Source organism: Mastigoproctus giganteus, chromosome 7 (genome assembly GCF_048544385.1).
Source record: "Mastigoproctus giganteus isolate SK-2022 chromosome 7, ASM4854438v1, whole genome shotgun sequence".
NCBI classification, from domain to species: Eukaryota; Metazoa; Arthropoda; class Arachnida; order Uropygi; family Thelyphonidae; genus Mastigoproctus; species Mastigoproctus giganteus.
The window spans coordinates 110,824,204-110,846,342 of NC_143581.1; the positions used below are offsets into that span (position 1 = coordinate 110,824,204).

The 22,139-nt window shown below is 36.9% G+C and overlaps 1 protein-coding gene across 2 annotated transcripts in view; it reads right to left on the reverse strand.

Annotated features, from left to right (window-relative positions):
- Positions 1-22,139, reverse strand: part of Shmt (serine hydroxymethyl transferase) — a 157,850-nt gene that overhangs the window by 60,378 nt on the left and 75,333 nt on the right. For both annotated transcript variants that reach the window (XM_090377843.1, XM_090377842.1), the window contains exon 2: positions 6,519-6,710. In XM_090377843.1, coding sequence (XP_090233969.1) covers positions 6,519-6,703 — 185 coding nt within the window. In that variant the 5' untranslated portion in view covers positions 6,704-6,710. The remainder of the gene's footprint in view (positions 1-6,518; positions 6,711-22,139) is intronic.

Sequence of the window (22,139 nt, forward strand, 5' to 3'; positions counted from 1 at the left end):
TTATGTTCCAGGATCGATGAAGGGTGTGAGTTGTATTTGCCCTTCATTTTCCGAACTTTGTCCCAGATGGCTTTGGGATTGTAAGGGAAGATGAAAATTTGATCCAAGATTCCTTTTGGCTCTGACGTCTAATGTACCATGCTTTGGCATGTGCACATTTGAAGGCTATTAAATTGTCTGTGGTGGGGTAACGACGAAAAATTCCCCATGCTTTGTTTTGAATCTTTCTAGCTGCTGTGCATTCTCCATTCCACAATGGTGTTGGAAAACGTGGAAAGCGGGACGATGTCCTTGAAATTGCAACTGCTGCTGCCTGGACTATACTTACTGTGATGTGTTTTACTGCCTCATTAATTGGCTCCTGACCGACTGTAGTGGTATTGAACGTTGCTGGATGACGAAAGGCATTCCAGTCGGCGTGATCGATCTTCCAACGTGGTATCCTCAACTGGTGACATTGTCTCCCATTTGAAATGGTGGATAACACGGGGAAGTGATCACTACCGTAAAGGTTTTCTTCAACTTCCCAATTACTCAGAGGCAGGAGGGAAGGGGAGAAGATGGAAAGATCAATGGCAGTAAATGTACAGGTAGCCGTGTGGAAAAAGGTGTTAAATCCCACATTTAGAAGGGCCAGATCATTGTTTTCAAGCAATTGCTCGATAATCCGACCTCTTCTGTTGATGTCAGAACTACCCCACAGCGGATTATGCCCATTGAAATCCCCTAATAATAGGAAAGGGGGTGGCAGTTGCTTAATGAGATCATCAAGGTCTGCCTGGGCGGTGTCGTTCTTCGCCAGTAGGAACGCTAGTGAAACACCTTAGAGGAGATGTGATTGAGGTGTTTAAGGCTCTGAGAGGCATCAGTAAAATGAATGAGGACAAAATTTAAGATTATAAATGATGCTAGAACTAGGGGACAAATTTAAGTTATGGGGGGAAATGTTCAGATTGGACTGCAGGAAGTTTTATTTTAGCCAGCGAGTTATAAATTACTGGAATAAGTTGCCTACATGGGTCGTAAAGGCTGACAGTTTGGGGAAATTCAAAGGTCATCTGGATAGTACTTTCGGGTCAGGGAAGCGCATAGGATGATAGGTTAAATTTCCTTTTCTTTTATTAATTATTATTATTTATTTATTATTATTTTTTTATCATTGTTTTATTTGTTTTTTTTTTTTTTTTTTTTTTTTTTTTGGCTGGTGCAGCATAAGCCATAGGCTTTCTTGCACCATGCGGCCATTACTAATACTATGCCTGCTATGTCTCAGAGCAGTGAGAGAGGGGAAACAAAGAGAATGAGCATAACCTAACCTAAACAAACAAGTCAGTGGTGGATCCCACCTAGAAATGTGCAATATCTCGAAAACCATTTGCTTAAAGGACCCATGTTTACTAGGCTTTTTTTGCATATTGTAGTCTGTACAGTTCACCTTTAAATTATTGACCATCACTTTTGAAACACCCCATATAGTGAAAATTTCCACTTCTGCAGCCTTAGAATGAATTACCAAAAAAAAAAAAACACACCACAATGTGTTATTGGGTTCAGTTCACATTACGATATTTTCACGATACCTCCATTTATTCCTACGGGATGCAAAATACGTTTCCATGATTTTTAAGTTTCACCGGCTGGCAAAAACTTACGCAAAGTCAAATTTCCGTAAGTCGAGTATTACGTAAACTGGGGAGTGGCTGTATAGCATTTCTTCTGATGAGTGGTCTATTCAAGAAAATTAAAAACCTTGCAAATGTGGCATATGATAGGTGCCATGTTTTTAAATTTTTCTGTTTTTTTTTTTTTAAATCTGTAAATGAAATCAGATCCTCCCATGTATTTTGCCTAATGATATTCTCTAGTTCATACGGTATTTTTTGCTTTCATTTTGATATACTATGAATTAAGAGAAATTACGTTTTGTGTTTAGCATTTAAACAAATATCAGGTACGCAAAAGCATCAGATAAACTATATTGTAAGGAAATTTGTAGATAAATGGTATCTGGAAAATTCACTGAAAACAGTTCACCAAATACCAGCTCCCTGAAACTAGACAGAACATCAATTCACTGAGTGAAGCACAATTGTTACAATGCATATATTTATTACAGTAAAAATTAAATATTCTATAAATTTAATGTAATTAAATATTATTTCTCAAAATAAATATTTCTTCAAAATATATAGTACACATATCATAGAAACCAATATCTTTACTCTGATCGCATATGAAATGCTAGTTGTAGAAGCATAAGAGAATTTACCTCAATATGATATGTAGAACACTTCCGCATGATACTCTCCAGTAATTAAAACGAATATAACATTAACGCAAAATGTTATATTGGTTTTAAAAATGAAATATAAATAAATTGAGAATAATTAAAAAAATCAATTGAGCATAACAAAAAATTAAGTCAATTGAAAAAGTTTAATGTAAGGAAGGAAAATCACTTTTCAAAATTTAAACTTTTTAAATTTTTTAAATAAAATTTTTAATCGTGTTCAAATTGATTTTTTAATTGTTTGCAATTTGTTTTTTACTGTAATTGTTTTGTGTTAATGTTATATTCATTTTAATTTCTGGAGATTATCATATTGAGGTAAATTTCTCTTGGTCTTCTACAAATATCAAAATCAATGTAGAATGTATTGAGTGCCATAGCTGTGGTTTATACTATCAAAATCATATGAACTACGAATAAATATTCTATCAGTATAGAAAATTAGATTATTCTATTATGAACCTTCTATTAAGAAACCTATAGGGAAACAGAAATCCAAAGAAGAAAAAATTAGTCAAGAAACACTTGTCATGATGAACCAAAGACGACAAATGAAGAGCAAGAAAAACACTGACAGGGAGAAAATTGAGTATACTGAGTTATGCAAAGCCATTAGAAAGAGACTCAGAGAGGACATAAGATATAACACAAGAAAAGTAGAACAAGCATTAAGGGAAAACAAAGGATTTAAATCAGCAGCCATGAGCAGTAATACAGAAAGACAAATGATACTGAAACTGAAAAATAGCGATGGTGTACTTATAAACAGCAGAGAAGGCATAATTCAAATAGCAGAAGACTACTATAGAGAATTATACAAGGAGTGAGGGAATGATACCAGCAGTGGGGAAGATGGATTGCAAAGTAGCAACACATACGACATACCCGATATTCTTCCTGATGAGGTAGAACATGCATTGAAGAAAATGAAGAATCGGAAAGCCCCGGGGGAAGATGAAGTTACTGTAGAGTTGTTAAAATTGGGAGGAAGAGACATAACACAAAAACTGGCAAGGCTCTTCACAAAGTGCATTAGAAAAGGTGTGATGCCTAAGCAGTGGAATAATGCAATCATAGTTTTGCTGCATAAGAAAGGAGATAAATCAGAAATTGGAAATTATAGACCAATTAGCTTGTTATCCCATATCTACAAGTTGTTCACAAGGGTCATTACTAACAGATTAGAAAGAATACTTGATGAGAATCAACCGAAAGAGCAAGCTGGCTTTAGGACAGGATTCTCAACTATGGATCACCTTCATGTAATATCACAGCTAATGGAGAAAGCAAATGAATATAAAACACCATTATGCCTGGCATTTGTGGATTATGAAAAGGCATTTGACTCCATACAGCATAAGGCAATGTTTCGGGCACTGGAAAGACAAGGCATAGATACTCCATATATTATGATTTTGAAGAAAATATATGAGAGTGCTACATCCTTTATTAGACTAGACAAAGACAGTAGCAAATTTAAAATTGAGAAAGGAGTTCGACAAGGAGACACAATATCTCCGAAGCTGTTTACTGCTGCCCTTGAGGAAGCTTTCAGAAGATTAGACTGGTCGCAGAAAGGAGTCAATGTGAACGGAGAGTACCTAAACCATTTACGATTTGCAGATGACATTATGGTCATAAGCCACGATCCCAAAGAATTAGAGGAAAATCTTAATCAGTTATGCACAGTTAGTAAGAATTTTGGACTAAAGATGAATATGGCTAAAACAAAAGTAATGATGAACAAGTATGCCAGGGAAAGGGAAATAATGATTGAAGGAGCAGTAATTGAAAAGGTGGAGTCATATACTTATCTGGGACAAGTTATTAGCTGTAATAATGATAAATGGCTGGAAGTCAAGAGAAGAATAAAATTTTGGATGGATAGCATTCAGGAAATATAGTCACATACTGAAGAGCAATATCCCAGTTTGTCTGAAACGTAAAATAATGAATCAATGTATACTCCCCACCATGACTTATGGAAGTGAAACTTGGGCACTCACCAAAAGAATGGAAGAGAAGCTAAGAACTACACAGCGAAGAATGGAACGAATTATATTGGGAATCAGACTGTTAGATAAGAAGAGAAACACATGGATTAGGCAGCAAACTCAAGTAAAGGACATTCTTATCAAAACTAAAGAACTAAAATGGTCTTGGGCAGGACACATAGCTCGAAGACATGATGACAGATGGACTAAGAAAATAACAGAATGGTACCCAAGAGGAGCTAGAAGAAAACCTGGAGGACAAAGGCAGAGATGGATAGATGAAATTCATGAGTTTTTGAGTAGTAAATGGATGGCCAGTGCTCAAAACAGAAGGAACTGGAAAGTTGCTGGAGAGGCCTTCATCCTGCAGTGGATTGAAAATGGCTGATGATGATTATGAACCTTCTATAAATAATCTACTGATTACTAGTATAATCACCATCAATTCTCATTACAAATAATCTATCAACGTTGAACATTAGATGACTTATTTATGGCTGTCCTTTTCATAAACTTAAAACAAGTTTATGTCTCTGAATAGATCAATAAGAACACCTATTATGAAATTACAAAGGGTCAAAAAAAAAAACATACTAACTTAAAAATGAATTTGAAACTGGAGGACAATAGTTATTCCCCCAACTACTGAAGGGTAAAATGATTTTTTTTTTTTACTTTTGCAGAAATAGTTATAACAGATATAGGTTTAGTTTTTCCATTTTATGCAGTTCTTAACAATAAAAATTCCATAAAACTGTGGCCCATATCAAAAGACTTGACTTTTAAAATACTACCTTGTATTTTTAATGTGAAGACTATTCATATAACTTTTATAATATTTCAATAAAATTTATTTTTTTTTTATCTATTCAGTGAATTGTACATAAAGACTCTAGAGTAAAAATTAAGCATTATTACTGTGTAACTTATTCTACTTCATTTATCAGTGAATTGATATTCGGTGAATTATATTTCTGGTGAATTTTCCTAGACCCTAGATAAACTTGATTATAATGGTAGTTGCCATTCTTGAAGTATGTTCATACTGAAAAAAAAAAAAAAAAAAAAAAAAAAAATTTGTATTCATTACTGATTTATATTTTGTACTTATAACCAATGTTAAAAATGGTTATATGTTATATAATATAGCTGTATCTGTAAGTCAACTGAAAAAAAAGTTGACATGATACTCTGAAATTGATCCTTATTCTCATCTTTAGATAAAAACTTAGACAAATAATCCATGCACAAAGAGAGTTTGGAGCAATGCCTTTGAACTCTTTTGCTTCTTCCAGACTAGATGGATGATGTGATTGTACCAAAGCAAGACTGGCTCAAATTTATACTCTTGCATGCTTTTATTAGTATCTGTTCACAGTAAAAGTCATTTACAGGAAAAATAAATTTAAAAAACCTTTCTTTGAGGTCATACATTAATAAAATTTAAAATTAAGCAATAAGTCAGACCTCAAACTGATTTAAATACCATGGAACAGTAATGGTCTTAAAAAAAGAAAATAATATATAATTTGGTATTACCAGTTGAAATCACCAGAGGCTGATTTCAACTGGTAATACCAAATTAAAACAGTGAAATATCTGCTACAGATATTTCTCTGTTCGTTATATCTAAGTATGCTTATTATTATTATTGTCATATATCTTACTCTGAAATTAAATACTGTTTAAATATTCAGGAATACTCTGAGGAGTTGCAACCAAGAAGTTATCTTGTTACTGTATTACTATCATATTTAAGACTGTCTATAATTAAAAATTGTAGATGGAGCCAAGCTTGGAACAAAAAATAAGACCACCTCAGATGCAACTTTTAGGGAGATGCACATTCTTCACAAAAAAAAGGTCTAAGCAGAAGGAAAAGAATACTTAATTTAAAGATCACTTAGGTGCAGAAATCATTAACTCATATCAAAGTGCTGCATGTAACACATAATTAGCTAAAACACAAAGAGCCGACTGGGCTAGCCAGGTGGGTAAAGTGCCTGCCCAGCAACCCAAACCCATCTCGGGCTTGGATCAGAGTAAAATACAAAAACTTTGGGAGGTGCATTATGGCTACAGAAGCTGATGCACCAACAACTAACAACAAAAAAAAAAAAAAAACCCACAAAGTAACAGCTTGAAAGGATGCACTGTAAAGGAGAAACAAATATAAAAATTACTATGCAAAGCATTATTAAGTTTTATATAGTAATTATTAACTTAATCATTACCTCACTCCTGGATATCCTTCTGAATACTTATTGTGTAAACATGTACTCAAAGCATGAAGAACAGCTGTAGTAGTGAAGTTTTCTGAGGCAATCATCTCCACACATCTGACTTGTCTGTCTTTCTCTTTCTGGATGATTTTGAAAAGATCTGGATCACTAACATCCAAAGTCTGGTTGAATTCCATTATTCAACTAATGTAAAATATCAAAAAATATAGAATCAATTAAACCAAAAGACTAATGCAGTTAAAGAGAAGTATTGTCAAAAGAAAAGAACAGGCTCCATGTGATTTATAATTTGTCCAAATTATTCAATAGTCTAATAAGCCCAAGGGGCACTTTAGACTACTGAACAATTTTGGTATTAAACCGTTTAACATCCCACGTACTGTAATGTACAATGGGGGATTTTAAAGCTCTCAAGCATCTGTTATGCAGCACATAACAGATGCTTGAACGTTGTCAAACTTTAAAAGTTTCACAGTCTTAAACCTATAAGAAATTAATTATAAAATGGTAACAGTAAAACTTAAATGAAATACTTCCAACTTTTAAGTAAAATAAATAAATTGAAATTAAGTGATCTCATCTCATTTCCTTCATTCTGGGATCTCTGCGGCTAGAGGATTCCACCTGCCCAGCTCAGAGCCACCCCAACAATCTGCCAAAGATTGTTTGCAAAGCAATTGCATCTATGGACAGCCACTTTGAAAACTAAAAACACCAGAAAACATTTAGCTTCCTATATAGCTGCCATGAATTCAAAAAGGCCAAATTACATGAAAATAGTTTATATATATGGAAAAGATTTTAAGTGATAAACATTGGAATCTTGATGGTTTCATGCTTGCCAAAGAATTGGACACATTAAATTCAATCATTTCAACACAGCTCCATAAAGATCCACTGGGAACTTTAGTTTTTTTTCGATTAATTAGAGATATACAGACTTTCCAATTACATTCGTTGCTTAGAGAATAGTCCTAATTCTACCTGTAACTATTACGCCTGATGAAAGAAGATTTTCGAAACTTAAGTTGATTAAAACTTGCATGCTACAAGCATGTCTTATCAACTCGGCTATTTTATCAATATAAAATAGCCATGCTTGTAAGATGTATTATAGCAACATAATTGAAGAATTCTCTGCAAAGAAAGCCTGCAAAATATCATTGTAATTTTTATTTGTGCAAGGGCAGTGCAATTACTATAACTATAGTTACACCAAAGATTAACAATATGCAAAAATATACAAACGAAAAAAATAAACGAAATAAAAATATTGACAAATTTTTAATTCAGTCCTTCATTGTGTTTAGACTCCTGGTCACTCATAAAAATTATGATTTTTGGCTATTACGATATTCAAACTGTGTTCAGCAGAGTGTATGTTAAATATTGGGCTTACACTATGGGCTCTGCAAAGTCTAAGGCCAGCCCTGCACTCAGAATAGTGGAAAATGAAAACAATCTAGGTAACAGTGCAGTCAGATATGAAATTCTATGAGTAGTGCAGATAGGCTGCCAGGAGAGCTCATTGGGGTTTTGTCAATGATATACCTAAACTTTGCTAAAAGGGATTATCATATTGTACAAGGGAATTGTTAGCTGCACCTTGAGTAATGCATACAGGTCTGGAGGCTTCATTTTAGGAAGGATGTAGATCTGCTGGAATGGGTGCAGAGAAGGGCAATGAAATTAGCGAAGGAAACAAAAGGGTGGTCGTACCAAGAAAGACTTCAGTTCTACAAATTGGTGTCTACAGACTTTGCACCACTGAGGTGATCTGATTGAGATGGTTGAGCAAGCACAGTGCTGATAGCATTCTTCCTCAGATTATACACGACAAAACAAATTCAAATTGAGGAAGGGTGGTAGTAGGATAGATGTGCAAAAGTTTGCCTTTGACCAACAGGTGGTTGATTGTGGGAACAAACTTTCATCTGTTGTTGTTGTGGAAATGTATTTTGAATAAATTCAGGGAAGTAGTAGACAAATACACTACTCTGCATTTTGAAAAAAAAAAAAAAAAAACGTTTTCTCAGAAACAAATCATTTTTAATGCTGATTTCAAAATTGACTTTGTTTGTTTGTTTCCATCAAGTCAGGTTACTTCAAAAATCACAAAAGAAAATTTGATTTTCACTCATTTTTATTAATTTTGGCAGAATTTGTGCACTGAAATTATAACAAAATGCTATTTTTTATCAGACTTTTATATTTAAATAAATGTTCAAAACACTATTGAAAAGGGCAATGTGGTAAAAAGTCCATTAAAACTCCTCTCATTTTAAAAACCAATTTATGATGGCTCAAATTTTCATTTCTTTGATTTCCTTGCAGATCCTTCTAGTTTACAGTCCCACTTAAGCATCCACTTAAGTGGGATTAACATTCTACTTCCCCTGGTACCTCATTTCCATGTCTTTAATATCCTGGTGAAACCTCTCATGCTACTTTTCACTAACACTTCCTAGATTTTCTGGAAAGTAATCAATGTGGGAGTGTAAAAAACGTATCATGACACTCATGTTGCAGCCCAGCTTTTTGAAGCTTTCCAACATATTTTAAACTATATTCTTGTAGTTTGGATCCTTTTGGTTCCCTAATAAGTTCTCAACAACAGACCTGGAGCTAATCCATTCCTGTTTTTCTCTTTTAGTCATAGTTCCTTCATCAGTTGGTGAATTTTAAGTCCAACAAAAATACCTTTTAACTTCTCTTGGATGATCAATTGGAAGTTAGTACAAAGGCAGTTGAAGCAGGGACCCTCCTAAGATAAAGCTTTCACAAACTGCTTGAAACCCAGTCTGATGTACAAGGATGGAAGGAGGACAGTTTTAGAGTATACTAGTGGTTTATGAATTACATTCATTGATCCTCTTTGGCCAGACCTTGACTTCCCAGTGCTTACTCCTTGCCCGACTGTCCCATGCACACAAATAATACATTTTTGTGTAGCCAGATTGCTGTTCAAGTAACATGCCCATAACTTTAACGTCAGTACAGATCAACCAACCATGTTCTTCATGGTTGATTGATTTGTAGAGGTGAAAAATAGATCTGTTTTTTTGAATATTCTTGAATATTTGATCTGTAGAGATCAAACAAATAAGAAATTTAAGTTTTCTAATAAAATATGAAATAAAAATTAATAATTTTGGAGATCTTGTTAAAGACAGATTATCTTTAAACTAGAGTAAAATCCCCTTTTCAATTAAAAAAGTCCTCATGTGTACCCTGAAACCATGAGCAATGTTTTATTTTATATGAAAACATCTTTGATGAAAATTTAACAAAAATCAAAAATTTTTAAAATCGAACAGCTAGAACCCAAGTTATGAACAATGTAACATTTTATGCTCACACCCGCTACTTACTTGTTAGCATCATTTGATTTAATGAACTTTCCATGTAGTCTTTAATTAAATTTGTCATTTCCATCTTGCAATTTCGTTACCAATCTGTTTTACTTCAGTCCAAACAATTTAGTAGGTGCCACCAAAGATGTTTTCACATCAAAAAGCCAGACATATCCTTGAAAACATTGCGATTAGCAGTGCTGAAGCTGAGTGAGCTTTCAGCATAATGAAAAATATTGTAAAATAAAAAGATCTTTGACAATTAAACACATCGCACATATAATCACCATAAATTTAAATGGAAACCATTGCTTCAATTTGATCCGGATCGTTATGTCAAATCTTTCCTCCATTATCATCACTCAGCTATCGAGCAAAGCAGAAGATCGACAACAAATATTAATAAAGAAGCAAAAATTCTATATGCCATTTTTTAGAATAAATTTTCTTAAATATCTGCATAAACCCCAGGGGGCTCACATCTGGTGAGTATGGGCTTGGCAAACCCAGGGTCCTGGAGCTGGATCATTCTTCTCTTTCCTGGTGATTCCTTTCTACTTCTCTCTCTGTCTGGTAACTTAGGAAATTTTTTTTGGCTGGTGCAGCATAAGCCTCAGGCTTCCTTGCACCATATGGCTAATAATAAGTAATAATTTTTTTTCACGTACTGCGATTTGTGTACCTTTTCTAGAATGTTTTGTGATAGCTTTTGATGTAAAAACATCTTTGGTGGCCACTACTAAATTTTCCGGACAAAACGTAAAATCGATTGGTAATGAAAATGTGAGACTGTTATTACACAAATGACATCACTTCCTAAATTACGCTAACTCAGTCACCAAGGTTGATTCAGTAGAGTAAGTAGTGGGTGTGTGCATAAAACGTTAACTCGTTCATAACTTTGGTTCCAGCTGTTCAAATTAAAACGGTTTCTATTTTCGTCAAAGATGTTTTCACATAAAATTAAACATGTTTCGTGAGTACAGCGTACACATGTGGCTTTTTGTTTGTTATTTGTGGTATAGGAAATATTGCATGCTATTTTTTATTCACAATATTAAAATTTTATGAAAAAAATTTATCCATTATATTTCTCTAGTTGTAAAAAAAAAAGAATAAAATGTCGGCAAAACAATTCGCAGCTCACCACTGAGTCCGCACTGCAAGGAAAGAGTGTGGGAAATCTTAATGAATAATTTTTCCTGGTCAGGCTGCAATTACTTCAATATCTTTGAAGGTTCTGCCATTTATAAATGTGAATATTGTAGTAGAAAATTAAATTTCAGGTTAAGAGGTAGAAATTTATGGTCGTTATAGAAAATTTTTATTTTGAATGTCATTATGCTGAATGTATAAATAGCATTAGGTTAATGAGAAATTGACTAGGACCAACCACATAGGATGATAAAAAGAGCTTTGATTGTATATACAAAGTTGCCGACTTCATATATATGACCTTCCTATATGCATGCACGCACACTTGCAGATGGTCTGCCATGAATGAGCGCATAAATACACGCTGGACACAAACTTGAAGCTTGCTATCTACATGTTACAATTAATGACACTGTCACCCTTTCTGTGCATATTTAAACAAAACTAAAGGTTAAACTTAAAAAAAAAATGACTTGCCCATTGACCTTTGCGACAGTAAACGATGGTCAAATCTAGCTCCACCCACTGCTTTGCACTAATTTTACAATAGAGTGAATGGCATTCTGCAAGTGAGTAGAGCTGGCAGAAATATAATATATAGGCCAGTTAATCTTTAGAACGTGGTATACACTTTGATTGGCAGTGCAGAGGTGTGGCATGATGAAGTATAGGCAATCGTATCTCCTCTCACCCATTCACTGTGGCATAGCCAGGACTTTTGTCAGCAGGTACATCCACAAAAAAATGCCAATAGCAATTCATAAAAAAAAAAAAAAAGCTGCAATTTGCTTTCTAAAAAATAACCACAATAGCAGATTTCGGCATCAGGGGTACAATGTACCTGCTAACGCTGGCTACACCACTGGTTAGAGAAAATGCCATTTTTAAACCGACTGAAGCAAGGATGTGATGTACAGGCTAGCAACGTCAGGGTAGCGTGCTCAATTTAACATTTTGCAAATTGTTTTCTCAAATTGGTCAGGTTACCAAACAAAATGCAGTCTAATAAAATAAATAATAATAAAAATTTAAAAAAAAGTTGTTATTTTATATCACTGTTCAAGAGGTATTCAAGAAAAAAATTAAATGAACACACTAACCGAAATTGGTACCCCTTTTGCACACTTGCTCAATTACTCCCAGCACCATCATTGTATGAACATGGAACTAATGTAGCCATCAAAACCCAGAGAGTACTAGCACGCATGCCCAATGCTAATAAAGCCGTTACTGTATTTGATTAGTGTTAATGGAGTATAGCAAGTACAATTTACATTGCCTTTATCGTTATTATAATTATTTGTGTAGTTGTCTTCTTCTTCTTTGGTCCTTAGCTGGCAGCTGGGGGAGGCGGTTGGCCACGCAACCAGTATGCTGCTGTAGGTGCCGCAGGGTTTCGGACTTGCTCTGTGATGTTCTTCCATACCTTACGATCCATGGCTTCAGTCCTGGCCTGGTTAAGGTCGAGATGTCGGCTCTTCAAGTCATCTTCCACTTGCTTGGCCCACGTTTTCCTAGGCGCGGTCCGTTGGATGCTCCATTGGGTGGGTCGTTGTCTCCAAAGGAGTGTGGATGGTATTCTGTTCGTGCCCATTCTACACGTTAGTTGTAGAATGGGCACGAACTTTACATTTGTCAATGTCTGTAGTTGTCTACTGACATAGAGGACAGAAAGAAGTATTTCTTTTGTAACAAAGCTGGGGTGCGATTTTCCACTGATTTCCGAAAGTAAATTTAAGGTAATTTATCGTAATAATTGACACAACTGGGAAATATTTAATGAAATGTTAAGTTAAAAAAAAAAAAAAAAAACCTACTGTTAATAGCTAATTCATAGCTTATTACATTAATTAATACGAATAATGTATTGATATTAATCGGAATTATCGAATAGTTAAATAATTTAAATCTAGATATTTCTAGATGACAGCTCCCACTTGTTTTAGCATTAGTAGAGGCATTTGATGCAAGAAATAAAGCTTATGCAGAATCAGCCAAAAAAAAAAAAATAAATAAAAAAAATAACCACTTCACCCCTCTGTTTGTTCGAAATACCTGTCCAGCTGAGCCTTAAACTTATTTAGGCTATCAACTTCCACGACAAGGGATGGAAGTCTGTTCCACCAACCAACCACCCACTGACTAAAGGCAAATTTCCGCACGTCTATCCTACATCTGTCTTTCCTCAATTTGAATTTATGCCCTCTCAGGTGATTATTCTGAGCAAGAGGGAGAATCCCATTAGCATTGAGCATGCTCAAACCATTCAAGGCTTTATACACCTCTATCAGATCACCTCGCTGGTGCCTAGTCTCCAGACACTGTAATTTGCAAAACTTAAGCCTTTCTTCGTAAGAGCACCCCTTTGTTCCATTCACTACTCTTGTTGCCCTTCTCTGTACTCGTTCCAGCAGCTCTACATCCTTCTTGAAATGAGGCCTCCAGGCCTGTATACAGTACTCTAGGTGTGGTCTGACCATTGCCTTATACAAGGGAATAATCACCTCCTTATCCCTGGTAGAAAAATTCCTATATATCATTGACAATATGCCAAGAGCTACACTTGCAGCCCGTCTGCACTGCTCAGAGAACTTCATATCTGCCTACACAACCACCCCCAGGTCCTTTTCATTCTCTATCACTGTCAGTGTAGTACCACAGAGTTGATACGTTGCTCTGGGATTGCTGTTTCCCATATGTAGTACTTTACATTTGTCAATGTTAAACTTCATTTGCCACCTCTCAGCCCATCTGCTCAAACTTTCCAGATCCTGTTGCAGCAGCAAAGTGTCAGTAGTGTCCTTGACAACCCTGCCAACCTTCGTATCGTCTGCAAACTTGGACATTAAGCTTGATATACCATCATCTATATCATTTATAAATACAGAAAACAATAATGGACCCAATACTGAACCCTGAGGGACTCCACTAATAACATTAGTCCACGATGAGCAGTGTCCATTGATTACCACTCTGTCTTCTCCCCCTCAACCACCCCTTTATCCATAGCAGCAATTTGCCTTCACTGCCACACTGCTCCAATTTGTGCAGCAGTCTTCCATGTGCAACAGTATCAAAAGCCTTTCTAAGATCCAAGTATATAATATCAAAGTTATTCCCTGCATCCAGTTCTTTTGTGACTGCATCATAGTATCCAATCAAATTGGTCAGGCAAGACTTCCCCCTTAACAAAACCATGCTGTGTCAGAGCTATAACTGAAGTCTTGTTGAATTGGGGTCACATTTGCACATCTCCAGACCATGGGTACCTCCCCTGAGTCCAAGGAAGCTCTCATAATTATGGCTAAGGGTTTGCTTACTTCCTCTGCTGCCTCCTTTAATATAACTGGATAGATCCCATCCACCCCAGGTGCCTTTCTTGTGTTTATCTTCAACAATTTCTCCTCCACTTGACTCTCAGAGATTACAAGATTCTCTGGCTTACTGCCAGAGTTCAATACACCTCTGGCATTCCCCTTGCTGAATAACTCCTCATGTGTGAATGTCGATGCAAAATATTCATTTAATTTGTTAGCTACCTGAGAAGGATCATCAACAGTTGACCCATCGATATCATCGACATCGACAAATCTGATTCATCCCCTTCCTTCTAGAGTTTAAATAAGTAAAGAACTCTTTGCATCGCTTGCCAAAGATATCTCGTAATCTGCCTTCGCCTGCCTAACCTCCTTTGTAACTTGGTTACAGATCAACTTGTATCTATCATAGGCTTCTGTGTCACGTGTTAATTTGTATGTATCCCATGCATTTTTCTTCTCTGCCATATGTCTCATTAGTTCATCTGACATCCATTTAGGCCTCAACCTTGAACAATATTGGTATGTAAAGCCTAGTAGCTTCCAAGATACGTTCTTTGAATGCTTCCCATTTTGAATTTGCTGTTGGTAACATCATCAGTTGGTCCCACTGTATAGAATTTAAATACTGTCTCAGTCCATCATAGTCGCCTTTACGAAAGCAATAACCCTTTCCTTTACCCCTAATGGTAGTTACCTCTTTGAGTAAATCCCACTTCAGCACACTGTGATTACTGCCACCTAGTGGTTCATTTATCTGCAGATTCTTAATGTATGAAGAATCACTACTGATAATCAAATCAAGAGTATTACTCACTCTAGTTGCCTCCCGAACATGCTGATGTAGAAAACAATCATCCAATAAATCCACAAAAGCCTTGCTAGTGTGTGAGTGACCAGCCCCCAAATTGCAGTCAATATCTGGGAAATTAAAATCCCCCATTATAAGACTCTGATTTACTGGCCCACTATTTCCCTGTACAGTTTCTTATTATACTCATCAGAGTCATTAGGTCTATAGCACACTCCTACTCTCAATTTTGATCTCCCAATGCTTATGTCACACCAAACTGACTCGACACTGCACTGTCCAGCAATGTCGACTGGCTTCACTTCCTTGGATTTTATGTACAGTGAAACTTCTCCTAACGGACACCTCTCTACAACGGATATTTTCAAATTCCCCAACTCACCTCCATTGGTTTTAACGTGTTTTCAGCTTCTGTCTAGCGGACACGGACAGGCAATCTGGACTGTTTCGTTTAGATTAGCACTTAATTTGATCTCCCCATAACGGGACAGCGGGCGAGCTCACGGCTCTTTTTCTATGAACTTTTCTTCCACGTATTGCTTCAATCGTGTGTTTTTCTTTTTCCGATTCTCTGAATTTTATCAAGGTTTAGGTCGCGGTTCTAAACCCTTTTTCAAGAATTTTAAGGCACGTGTGAAATTTCTGATGAATTCGGTGTGTGCGGGGGGGGGGAGAATATGGTCGGCCTTTCATCTTTTCAGTTTCAGTTTTGTTCGGTGTCGTGTGAAGTGCACAATGTCTTCTCGTAACCATTTAACTTTAAAAGATAAAGTCGAACTCATTAATGCGTATGATCGGCAAAAAAGAATAGTGTTCTCAATCTCACTGCAAAATCGGGAAGACGCAGGTAAGCGAAATCCAAAAGAAAAAAAAATGAACTGCTCAAACAATTTTGGCAACACGGAAATGATCAGGAAATGTTCAAAAATCATTCCCGAAAACTGTTGGACTTCAAATTGACAATGTTACGTATGAGTGGTTTTGCCGGCTCACGTGCTAAAAAAATTCCCATTAATGGGCCTATTATTAGGGAAAAGGCTTTGGAGGTTGCGAATTCTATGGGAGTAAATGAGTTCAAAGCTTCTGTGGCATGGCTAGACAAGTTCAAAACTCGGCATAAAATATCTTGGAAAACCGTAAGTGGTGAAGGTGGATCTGTTGATACTAGGGTTGTAACAGAGTGGACCGTCAAATTGGAAGATTTATGTCGTGATTTTGAGGCTAAGGATATTTACAACTGTGATGAAACAGGGGTGTTTTTTACAGCTCTTCCTGAAAAAACAATGAGTCTAAAAAACGAAAAGTGTCAGGGCGAAAAAATTTCTAAGGAACGTTTGACTATACTATTGTGTACAAATATGCTGGGAGACTTTGAACAACCTCTTGTTATAGGAAAACCACAAAATTCTCGTTGTTTCAAGGGCATAAAGTTGAATCTTTTGAATGTTGACTGGAAGTCTAATAAAAAAGCGTGGATGACACGAGATATCGTGAGCGAATGGATAAGTCACTTTAACAGAAAAATTATTCTTTTCATGGATAATGCTGCATCTCACCCGCACATTGAATTGTCCAACATTCAAATCGTTTTTCTGCCACCAAACACATCTGCAGAGTGTCAGCCCTTGGATCAAGGGATAATAAAAAATTTTAAACTTCACTACAGAAAACATGTTTTAAGACATCTCATTGCAAACACGAACGATGTAACATGTGCGAGTGACTTTGCAAATAAACTCAGCATCCTAGATGCGAGGCGTTTCCATAGCCAGGTGGGAAGGAGCAGCAGTGCGTAGCACACGCTTCTTGATTAGACCGGGGTTCCAGCCCGTCAACACCAAATACGGAGGATGCGGAAAAGTTAGGGAATGACCACCACACATCCCGGAGCAATATGGCCTTAGTTGCTAATGCTCCTAAAAATCAAATAACCAACCAAATATAACCATCCTAGATGCGATTCAATGGATTTCCTCTTCAGTAAACGCAATTAGAAAACAAACTGTCGTGAACTATTTTGTAAAGTCTGGCTTCTCAAACGCAAAAATTGAAGTTGTGAACAGCAATGTGGAGCACCAAGAAGAACAAGCTTTGGTTGGTTTTTAGGAGCATTAGCAACTAAGGCCATATTGCTCCGGGATATGCGGTGGTCATTCCTTGACCTTTCCGCATCCTCCGTATTTGGTGGTGACGGGCTCGAACCCCGGTCTAATCAAGAAGCGTGTGCTGCGCACTGCTGCTCCTTCCCACCTGGCTACGGAGGCGCCTGCCAAGAAGAACAAGAACTTCAACATCTATCGATAATGTATGATACTTCAGCTACAAAGTGACCCTGGCTACAAAGATATAGACTCGAACCTCACTACAGAAGATGCTGCTGTAGATATCAACAACATTATCATCGATATTTTTCAAGAAGTTCCACATGAGGATGAAGAAATGGAAATGGGTCATTCTGTTGAAGAACATATTAACGACGAACCACCGATGAAAATAGAAGAATCGCTCATACAAATCAATCGTTTAAAAATGTTTTTCGCCGCTGAAGAAGATACTGAAGGACTTTCGATGGGTTCTTCACTCCAAACAAATGTTGAAAACAAAATTATCAGCCGGAAGAAGGTGCAGAAGAAAATAAGTGATTACTGTATGTATATTTCTTAAGATAAAGTCATAATATGCATAGCACAATTGTATGTATATTATTTACAAAAATATTGTGCAAAATCTGTATATAATTTAATTTAATATTAAACGTTTAACGATTTTTCTTTCTTTTTTTTCCCCCCCTCAGACTTCTTGTTAGTGGACACCTCTCTAACGGACAGATTTTCGTTCCCCATGGCTGTCCGTTAAAGGGAAGTTTCACTGTATTTCTTAACTAATAGCATAACCCCTCCTTTCCTATCCTGTCAATCCTTTCTGTAGACATTGTACTCCCCAAATTCCAGTTCTGCATTCCTTATATCTGTGTGACACCATGTCTCTGAAATCCCAACAATATCTGCCTTTGATGTTTTGAGCAATACCTCAAATTCATCAAATTTATTTACCAAACTCCTAGCATTGGTGTACACTCAAGTATACATGCACCTGTTCTTTTTCTTAGCTACCCTAACACAACCCATGTGTTTATTTGTACCCCAATGATTCCCAGCAGTCTCTGAAATATCCTGCATCTTATTTTCCAGGCTTCTGCTCATTCCAATAGAAGCAGTGCAAGAATCAGTTTCACCTCTGCCAGTGGCTACTGTTAATCTATCAGTCCTTGTATCCCCCCCCCAATCTAGCAGTTTTCCAACCCACCTAACACTGCCTCGATAGCAGCAGCAAACATTCTTGCACCCTTTCTATTTAAGTGTATCCCATCCCTGTAGAAGCAGTCTCTCCTGTTAACAAGTACAGACCAGGCTGAAAAAAATTCTACCGCTTGAGCCTTGCACAATCTTTCCAGGGCCGAATTGATCGACAGGGCTCTCATCATATACTCCCTCCTATCATGTCTGGGCAGAATTGCAGACACCTTCAAATTCAACCCTAATTCACAGCTTTTTTCAACAGTGACCTGTACTTGTTAAGTAAATCCGCCGGTCTCCTACTCTTAATATGATTAGTGCCAACGTGTACAACTATATCACCTTTTGTGCCCTGTTTTAGTCTAGTGAACTGTCCACAAGAAAGCCATAAGTATGTTTCAGTTTTTATCTGTATCTTTCTTAAAACTCCAATATCCAAATTATCTAAATTTTGATGCTAGAGTTGTAAGAAAGATACTAATATTTGTATTAGCAAAGCTTATCTCTCAGTAACAGCATGAAATATAGGTCATAGCATCTTTACAGTTTATGAAATCAAGGATTGTATTAAAGACTGTGACACACTGCTTTATTATTACTATTATTAATTTATTTAGTTTTGTTGCTTGTACTGGGCATAAGTCTTGATTTTAATTTTATGACTTAAATCAACATGCCATATATATATATATATATATATATATATATATACAAAGGGAACTAGGAAAGTTTTGCAATATGACGCAACAATGAATCACAGGAAGCTGCTTGTTGCTGCATGTTGAGACATGTTCATACGTGCATAGTAGCCGCCGCGCCAAGTCGATGGGCTCAGTTATTCATTAGTAGTGAGAGTGTAAAGTGCTTGCGATGGCATTGTGATCACGAAATGAGATAAGGACAGTTTTGTGGTATAATTTCGTGCGTGGTTTAACCATAGACCAGTGCTTAGAAGAATGACTCTTGCACTAGATGATGATTGTCCACATCGTACAACGATATTCAGGTGGTATAGAGAATTCCAAAGGGGAAATTTCACTCTGGAGGATTCTGAGAGGCTGGGAAGGCCACGAACGTCAGTTACGGAGGAAAACGTTACTGCTGTGAGGAAAATGCTTGACGAAAACAGGCGAGTGACCTACCAACAGATAGAGGATACTTTGGGCCTAAATGCACCAGCAATTCGTTCGATTCTGCAAGATCATTTGCACGTGAAGAAACTTTGTTCTCTCTGGGTGCCGCATCAACTGACTGAAGAGCAGATGACACGACGTGTGACTTGGTGCCGGGAGATGTTAAAAAAGTTTGATAAGGGACAATCTCGGTATGTGAACAACATCGTGACAGGTGACGAGACTTGGCTGTACTATTACGATCTGCCGACCAAGGCTCAAAACAAAGTTTGGGTCTTTGATGATGACGACACACCCGTAATTGTCAGAAAATCCTGATCTGTAAAGAAGAAAATGATAGCTGTATTTTTCAAATCGAGTGGAATTGTGGAACGTGTCGTTTTGGACACGCAGAAGACAGTCACAGCGAAGTGGTATACTGAACAATGCCTGCCTAAAGTCATTGGATCTATGAAGAACCTGCGGCCAAAGTCAAGAATGGACACCTGGTACCTCCATCACGAAAATGCTCCAGCTCACCGCGCCAAAGCCTGCACCGAATATTTGACCACGACAGGACTGAAACTTCTCGAGCACCCTCCCTACAGACCAGACCTTGCTCCCTGCGACTTTGCACTGTTCCCGCATGTGAAAATGAAGCTAAAAGGGAGGCGGTTTTCCAGTGATGAGGACCTTCTATGGGCTTGGGACAACGAGTGTGCTTTACTGCCTAGTGAAACTTGGCAGAACTGGTTTAAAGATTGGTTTCGGAGGATGGAGAGGTGTATTGAATGTAGAGGAAATTACTTTGAAAAAATTAAATAAACAAAGCTGTATTGCAAAACTTTCCTAGTACCCTTTGTACACACACATATGTATATATGTATATATATACTTAAAAAATGGGGTTTTAATAAGTTTCCGGCCTGACAAGGAAAAAATTTGAATAGATGAAAATCCTTTGTGTGTTGTTACCCAATGTCTCATAACATGTTGTGCAAAATGTCATTAATTTCTAATAAATGTCATTAATTAGTAAAAAATTACTACTATCAGTAAAAAAATTACTGATAGTAGTAATTTTTTTTTTTTTTTACAGGTCTGAAGTGACCATGGTGATGCAAAGTGTGAATTTTTCCAAAGTTGAGAAGACAGCCATCATCAAGTACCTCTTCTCCAAGAAAATGGGAGCCAAAGAATTTTATGATGAATTGAAACAAAATGGTCAAGGAGTGCCCTTCATACAGCACAGTGAAATTGTGGGTGGCAGATTTCAGGAGGGGGAGAACAAGCACAGAAGATGAGAAAAGACCAGGAAGACCCAGGACTGTAGTGACTGTGGAAATTGTAAATAGTGTCGACGATCTGATCCTTGCAGAGAGGAGGATTGGTCTGCAATGTGCAGCAGACACTAAGCATCAGTTTGAAGTGGGTGCATTACATTGTGCATGAAGAATTGTGTATGAGAAAACTGTCTGCTAAGTGGGTTCCCAAAACTCTTGACAGCTGATGACAGGAGGAAAAGAAGGGACTGTGCGAAGGCACTTTTGGACCATTTTTCAAGTAGTGCAAGCAATGTTATTCAACGAGTAGTGACAGTTGATGAAACACCATTGTACTTGTATGATCCTGAGACCAAAAATCAATCCATGCAGTGGTGCCATGATGGATCACCATGACCCAAAAAATTTCACAGACAGAAATCTGCAGGGAAAGTGATGGGTGTGATATTTTGGGATTGTGAGGGGATAATACTCAGCAAATACCTGGAAAAATGCACCACCTTGAACACTGAACATTATGTGGTCATGCTGGACAAATTGCATGCTGCTTTGAAGGAAAAGAGGCAGGGAAAGTTGTCAAAACGCATCCTTTTCATCCAAGACAATGCCAGAAAATTCATGACTTGCGGTATGAAATCATTGAACATCCTCCTTATTCTGCGCACCTTGCCCCCTCTGACTATTATCTGTTCCCCAACCTCAAAATGCACCTCAAAAGGTACTACATTTAGGGATACAAGAGATGTTATATCAGCAGTAGAGGGGTGGTTTGCAGATAAAGACAAAGACTTCTATTACCATGGAATAGAATTGCTGCAGGAACATTGCACCAAGTGTATCAACCTGGAAGGGAACTATGTTGAATAAAATGACATTTGCCACTGGCACCATGTTTTCTTTCTGAGGCTGAAAACTTTTCAAAACCCCCACGTATATATATAAAGTTTGTATTAATATATTGAATAAAGTATGCATAAATGGATGTGAAAGTTATACAAAGTGCCAGTAACTAGAAGGGTAAGGACAGTTGAAAAAGTAGTAGTAGTGGCATGTGATGCAAGCAAGCAAGTGTATAAGCTTATGCAGCATCAGCAAAAAAAAAAAAAAAAAAAACCACACACCATTCCCTCCAAATGCCTGTGCAGTTCCTCCTTAAATTTATTTAGCCTATCAACTTCCACAATGACAGATGGAAGTTTGTTCCAGCAATTAACCACCCGCTGGCTAAAGGCAAATTTCCACACATCTATTCTACATCTGTCTTTTCTTGATTTGAATTTATGCC